The sequence below is a fragment of the Myotis lucifugus genome, unplaced genomic scaffold, assembly GCF_000147115.1.
Source record: "Myotis lucifugus unplaced genomic scaffold, Myoluc2.0 scaffold_291, whole genome shotgun sequence".
NCBI classification, from domain to species: domain Eukaryota; kingdom Metazoa; phylum Chordata; class Mammalia; order Chiroptera; family Vespertilionidae; genus Myotis; species Myotis lucifugus.
In genome coordinates, this window is record NW_005871339.1 from 408,509 (window position 1) to 414,949 (window position 6,441).

At 59.0% G+C, this 6,441-nt stretch overlaps 1 protein-coding gene across 1 annotated transcript in view; it reads left to right on the top strand.

The window, feature by feature from the left end:
* Positions 1 to 4,128, top strand: part of AIRE (autoimmune regulator) — an 11,345-nt gene extending 7,217 nt beyond the window's left edge. Inside the window, exons 7-10 of the mRNA XM_006099942.3 lie at positions 448 to 566; positions 685 to 787; positions 3,143 to 3,211; positions 3,775 to 4,128. Coding sequence (XP_006100004.1) covers positions 448 to 566; positions 685 to 787; positions 3,143 to 3,211; positions 3,775 to 3,855 — 372 coding nt within the window. The 3' untranslated portion in view covers positions 3,856 to 4,128. The remainder of the gene's footprint in view (positions 1 to 447; positions 567 to 684; positions 788 to 3,142; positions 3,212 to 3,774) is intronic.
* The last annotated feature ends 2,313 nt before the right edge of the window (positions 4,129 to 6,441 follow it).

Consider the following 6,441-nt stretch of genomic DNA (forward strand, 5'->3'; position numbering starts at 1 on the left):
GACAGCAAGTCTTTGGTGGCGCCGGTGGGGAGTTATACCTATCCAACACCCACACCCTAGCATGTCTATCTGACGGGACCATCTCAGGATGGACCATCCAGATTGTTGACGAAACGTCTAGTCATAAAAGATAATTGTCCTATTAACCTTCTGAGATTGTGTTAATGGGAGTCCCCATGCAACCAGTTATTTATGCCTAGTAGGCTGTGTGCCCTTTCAGAGTGCCTGTGGCCAGCTATCTAGGGGCCCAGTCCCACCAAGGAGGAGCGAGGCTGGGGCACCTGGTTTCCCCGGGCTGCAGCCAGGCACCCTCCCTCGGGGGCTGGGACCCCAAACCACCCCTCCCCTGCGCGCGCCCCACCCCCGGCGGGTCCCTGGGATAGGGGAGGGTGCAGGATGGGTAGCGCGCCCTTCCGGGCCGCCGTCACGGTGCGGTCCGCCCCGCAGGGCCCGGCGTCCGGCGCGCGGTGCGGAGTGTGCGGGGACGGCACGGACGCGCTGCGGTGCGCGCACTGCGCCGCCGCCTTCCACTGGCGCTGCCACTTCCCCGCCGGCGCCCGGCCAGGGTGAGTGCGATGGCCCGGGGGTGGGGGCGCACCCAGCGGCTCCGCGAGGGTCCCTCCTGCACCCCACCACCCCCGGCCGAGCCCGGGCCGCCCGCAGCCTGTCCTCCGCTCTGCGCAGAGCCGTCCTGCGCTGCAGATCCTGCTCCGGAGACCCCGGCCCGGCCCCCGGGGAGGCGGCGCCCGCCCCGAGCCCTGCCCGCCCGGCGCCCGGGGCGGCCAAGGTGAGTGCCCCCCTGGGGGGAGGGGCCCGCGGGGTGGAGAGGTGGAGGAGGAGCATCTGGAGAGGCAGCTCTGGCGCCAATTTCCCGGGTTTTCATCACACCCCGCAACACGTGTTCCTTATTTCTATGCAGTGGTTTTGTTTAAAGAGACTCCTTGTTGGTAATTTAAATCTATTGGAAAAGGCAGCCCGCCTCAGCAATGGCCCCAGGTTGGATCACGTCTGTGCCCAGAGCTCCCCTGAACCCCCGTGTCCTTCCCCAGCTCGGGAGTGCCCGGTGGGATGGGTTGAGGGTTGGTTTGGGCCGAGAGGGCTAGCGGAAAGGAGACCCCACGGTGAGGTGAGCATGCGCTCGCGATGACAGAAGATGAACCACCCGTGCACGGCCCCTCCCCCCAAAAGGAAGTCCAAAACTTGCTGAACATTTTTTAATAATATGTTTTTATTGATGTCACTTACAGCAAGGGATGAGAGAGAAACAAAACATCAGTGATAAGAGAGACCCCTGGTTGGGCTGCCCCCTGCACCCTCACCACGGGGGGGGGGGGGGGTCGAGCCCCAAACCCCTGCATGTGCCCTGACTGGGAATCGAACCCTGAGCTCCTGGTTTATAGGTCGATGTTCAACCACTGAGCCACACGGGCCTGGCTAGAGCATTTTTTAAAAAAGCATTTAAAATTTTTTAAAGCACGCCCCATACTGGGGATCCAGTCCACAATCCAGGCATGTGTCCTTGACCTGACTTGAACCTGGGACTCTTCAGTTCACAGGCCCATGCTCTCTCTACTGAGCCAAACCAGCTAGGGCTGTAGAGACTTTTTATAAAAATTGATCTGGCTCAAAACAGGATAAGCCTGGAAGCAAGATCTCAACAGACTGAGAAAAATGCTCCACAGAATAAAGTTTGCAGTTTCTTCTCTGCACTGAGGTTCAGGAGGGACCACAGGGAAGGTTGGGTGGAGGTGGCAGAAAGCAAGGCCTGGGTGGGAGTACAGGACAGTTAAGACTGTGTGCCGTCTAGAGGGGTCACGCTTTAGAAGGAGGGGTCTGACAGGGGGACATTTCAAAGGCTTGTTAACTGGATGCATAGAAACAATGGATGGGTTGGTTTAAGGCCAAGAAAAGCCTTTTACTAAAGAAGTTCAATGCCTCTGACTATCCACCATGACCTGCCCGGTTAGGAGTTTATGGTCAGATCGTCCTGTGAGGAACTTTCCATAGAACCCCATTTCCATGCACACCCCACTCCTCCAGCAGCCCTGGGTGGGGGCCCTTCCTAGCCCCATCCTGCAGCCACGAGTCCCTGGGGAGAAGTCACTCTCTCCATCCTCTTTGTCTAGGAGGAGATGCAGCCAAGGCCCCAGCAGTTGAGCAGCAGGCGTCTGGGGCTCCCTCAGAATCTGGGGGGTCCCGTGTTCCCCAGTCAGGAGCCCCCAGAGGGTGGCGCCTCTTGCCCTAGCTGCCCTATGCAGAGGCCTCCCTGACCACATCCCTGGCCTGGAGGAATCTTTGGGGGCCCCAGAGGTCCTGCCCGCATCCAGGCCCATTAGGCATCCAGGCCCCGCCCAGGAGGCTCTTGGGACCCCCTGGCAGGGCTCACAGCTGCCTGGTCCCCACCCGTCTGCACAGGGTGTGCCCAAGCCAGCTCACTGCCTCCAGGCAGCCGTGGGGGGTGGGTCTCCCAGGAGGGGATGCCTCCCTCCAGAATCTGCTTCCTTTATTGAGACCTGGTTTCTTTTCATTGTGATGTAAAATGTCCTACCGTTTTGGAGTCAAAAGTTGCAGCTGGCTTTGCCCCAGACCATTTCCTGAAAGCTCCCGCACACCTCGGGGCTGTGGGCCTGTGCTTATCAGACCCACCCAGGTGGAATGCTGGTATTTCCTGTTCTGAGCTACAAACCCAGCACTTTCACTTGGTTCCACTGTAGTAGGGACCTCTCCCCTCCTGGCCGGGAGCCTCATTCCCTGCTCTGGCTCCTTGCCCAGGGGCATGGTTGGCTGGCCTTGGACCAGGCACTTTCCTCTCGGGACTTCAGTTTTCCATCAGTGATGGGGTTCTCTCAGTCACCTCACATTCCCCAGAGGGCCACACGGCGTGTGGAGCAGGCACATCTGGGGGCTGGGGGCAGGCAGCTCCCAGCTCACTCCTGTCCACCCTGCCGGTGCCCACTGCCTCCAGAGGAGCTAGGTGTTAGAATTCAGTTTTCAGCCCCCCCAGCACCTGCAGTGCCTCCACTGCCCTGGCACCGGCCACCCACCCCCAGTCCCTGATGCCTCTGCAGGGAGTTCTGCTTCCATGGGGATGTCCCTAACTGGGGTGTGGAAGTTGGGGTGACCTCCCTTTCCTGGGTTCCAGGCAGGGGATGATTCTACTGGTCACGAGCCCGTTCTGCACAGGGATGACCTGGAGTCCCTCCTGAGCGAGGTAACACATCACCTGGCCTCCACCTTGTCCTTACTGCTCCCCCTAACCCCCACCCCCAAGCCAGCCAGCACCCGAGTCACAGGAGGGGCAAGGAGTCCCGGCTCTGGGCCCTCCAAGCACCCCAGGGCAACATGCTCCAGCAGGGCCCTGACCCCTCTATGCACGTGAGCACACAAATGCAACAAGGGGACCCTGAGCTGCTCCCCCTTCTAGCTGGCTTGCAGGTCCTGGTGCCCAGACACGGGGGGTTGCAGAACCCCAGCAACAGGGCCACCAAAGCCCGACTCGGAGGCCGTGCCTTTTCCCAGGGCGGGTGGGGGCCCAGGAGCTCTGCTGTTTGTGGCTCTCCCTCCTCTTTCTGACCCAGGCCTCTCTGCCTGAAGATGAGCAGCTAGATTTGCTGGGAAGAAATGTGGCTTTTAGGGGCCTCATCTTCTTTGGACAGGAGGTTAACACCTCCAGCCATTCCCCTGTCCCAGGTGGCCAGATGTGGGCGGGGCGGGCATACCTTTCCTGGGGGTTCTGGCCGGGTCCCAGTGCCCTGGTTCTGCTCTGTCCTGCAGCACTCCTTCGATGGCATCCTGCAGTGGGCCATCCAGAGCATGTCCCGCCCGCTGGCTGAGGTGCCCACCTTCCCCTCCTAACCCGGAGGGCCAAGCCTGGAAGCATGGAGGGGAAGGGGCCGAGTGAGATCAGATCCTCCCATCCTTGTGAGTGTCCACTTACTTGTGCTCACGGTGACTCTGCTCTGAGAGGGACGGAGGGACAAGCTCCCTCGCCCCTGGAGCTGTCCAGGTTGGAGCCAAGAGGAACTGACAGGTTCCAAGTATTGTCTGTGCCGCTTGTAAACACAACCCGTCTTTGTAAGCACAAGCCATCATGTGCCCTGAAATTAAAGTCACGTCTGTGTGGGTTAACATGTTCTCCAGTGGATGGGGTGTGTTTATGTTGGGGGGTCTGAACCCCTGTTTCTGGTGCCTGAAGTGTAGGTGGAGCTGGCTGGATGGAAACTCACAGAAATGGGAAGAGAAATGCCAGTGAGCAGCTCCACTCTGCCCTCTGCTGGGAGCGCTCGGGCGCTGCCTTTGCCCGGGAGGAAAGTCCAGGTTCCAGGTTTGGCCCGGTCCCGCCCACCTCTGTCTGCCCCCACCGCGCTCCTGCTTGCCTCTGTTTCTGAGGGGCCAAGCTCATCCACCCCAGGGCCTTTGCAGGGCTGCTCCCTCTGCTCAGATTTCTTTCCCTTGATGCTTTGCGGTCTGTTTTCTCAGCATTGAGAGCTCAGCTCCAATGCCACCTCATGCATTCAGTTATTCACTCACTCACTCATTCAATCATTCATTCATTCAAGAAACTTCCTTGTGGATTTTCTATGCACTGAGCCTTTTTCCAGCCTTGGGGTCCCAGGGGGAAATTCCAGTGGGGGGATGGACCACGTACAAGAGGAAGGTGGCCTCACGTGGGGTATCTGCTATGATACAGAGGCAGGACTGGGGTCAGAGGGCAGAGCATGCCAGTGTATCTGTGCAACAAATCGGAGGTCGTGTGACTGGGGCACACTTCACTGAGTCACACCCAGCTGTAAACAAGTCATGTGAGAGCCCCACCTCAATCCTTAGGCCACGCAGTAAATGAATGATAGGGAAGGTCAGTGGGGTAGGCCTAGCCAAGCTGGGCAGCAGGCAGGCAAATACAGCAGGCTCCAGGTTTCTGGGAGGAAGCCCTGGGGAGGGTGGGGCCAGGGCAGGAGTGGGGACTGAGCTCCAGGAGCCTCAGAGCAGGGGCCCTAAAGGACCAGGTGGCTTCGGAAGGCTCCCTGATGGAGCGTCCAGCCCCTCTGCCCTCATTTTCCTCATGGCAACTGCCACGGTCTGAAGCCGGCTTCTGGATTGGTCGGCTTCTTTCCTAGCTGTGTCTGTCTCCCAGAACTTCAGCTGGGGGTCCTGGGGCCCTCCTGGTTCTTGGCCATGTCCCAGGGCCTGGCACAGCTGTTGGGTCAGTGTTGGTGGGAGGGGATGGCAGGGCTGTCATAGCTCCCTCACCCGCAGGAACCCATGACAGAAGGCCCAGATGGGGGTCAGAGGCCTGGGAGGAAGGGAAGCAGCCACAGGCCTCCCTGTGAGTGGGCAGCAAAGCTGGGACTTGTGCTGACTTGGGACATGGCTTTGTTCCCACCCAGGGAGGCCCAGGCAGGGAGTGAAGCAGGAATAGGGGTCCCAGTCAAGACTCAGCCCTCAGCCTCTCTGGGGTCTGGCGGGCTCACAGCCCCTCTGGGACTCTCTGCCTGTACACGGGCTCCTTAGGCGGCACCTGCAGGGTGGGACAAGGGAGGGGCAGGCCCCCCTAGGACAGCTCATGTTTAGGGTCTGTTTAGCCCTGGAGGGGGCCTGACTCCCACCAGCGTAGGGTAAGTGCCCCATACCTCTTGGTTGAGCAGCTGTTCCAGGCTGGGCCAGGCCAGGCCAGGCAGCAATGGGACAGACAGCAATGGGACAGCAATGCCAGGAGCAGGAGCGGACGAAGGAGCCGTGAATGCACTGGGAGTGTCCCAGCGTGGAGGCTGGATCCTGGACAAGGAGAGACACAGAGAAGGGAAGGACTGAAACTAGACAACCAATGGGTCCGTGCTGCCTGTCACTACTTGAGCCAATTAAGCGGAGACAGGGTTGAATCATGTATAAGCATTTATTCCAATATTGCCGGCAGCATGGGAGAGCAGCAGGTCATCCACAAAAACCTGCTCTGCAGCCCCCATAAGCCAGCTCCTTACTGGTATATGGGGTAGGACAAGTATTACTTGGGGAAGTAGGGATTGCAGGTATGGGAAAGTAAGGATTTCCGGCATGGGTATGCAGGCAATGTGGGACTCCATTGTTTGGACAACAAGATTGTTAATCTTTCCATGATAAAAGGCAGCTCTTGAATGAGAATGGACCACATTCCAAAGTTGACTGGCAGGTCCAAGGTTGACTGGAAGGTCCAAGGTTGTCTCCTACATCGGAGGGCGGGGGTGGGGGGAGGGGGGCGGGATACAACTCCCAGCCAGGTCAGAATGTCCTTCCTTTAACCAACACAAGGCAGTCGTGGTTAACAAAGCATGATTAATATTTCCCATAACCATAGCTAGTCCCCAATATTCTATTTTTGCCCCTAATGGGTCCAGACAGGAGGATTGGGAGGGAGCAGCCACAGGTTCACTCACCCAGAGCTGGGAGGAGGGAGTGGAGTGGGGA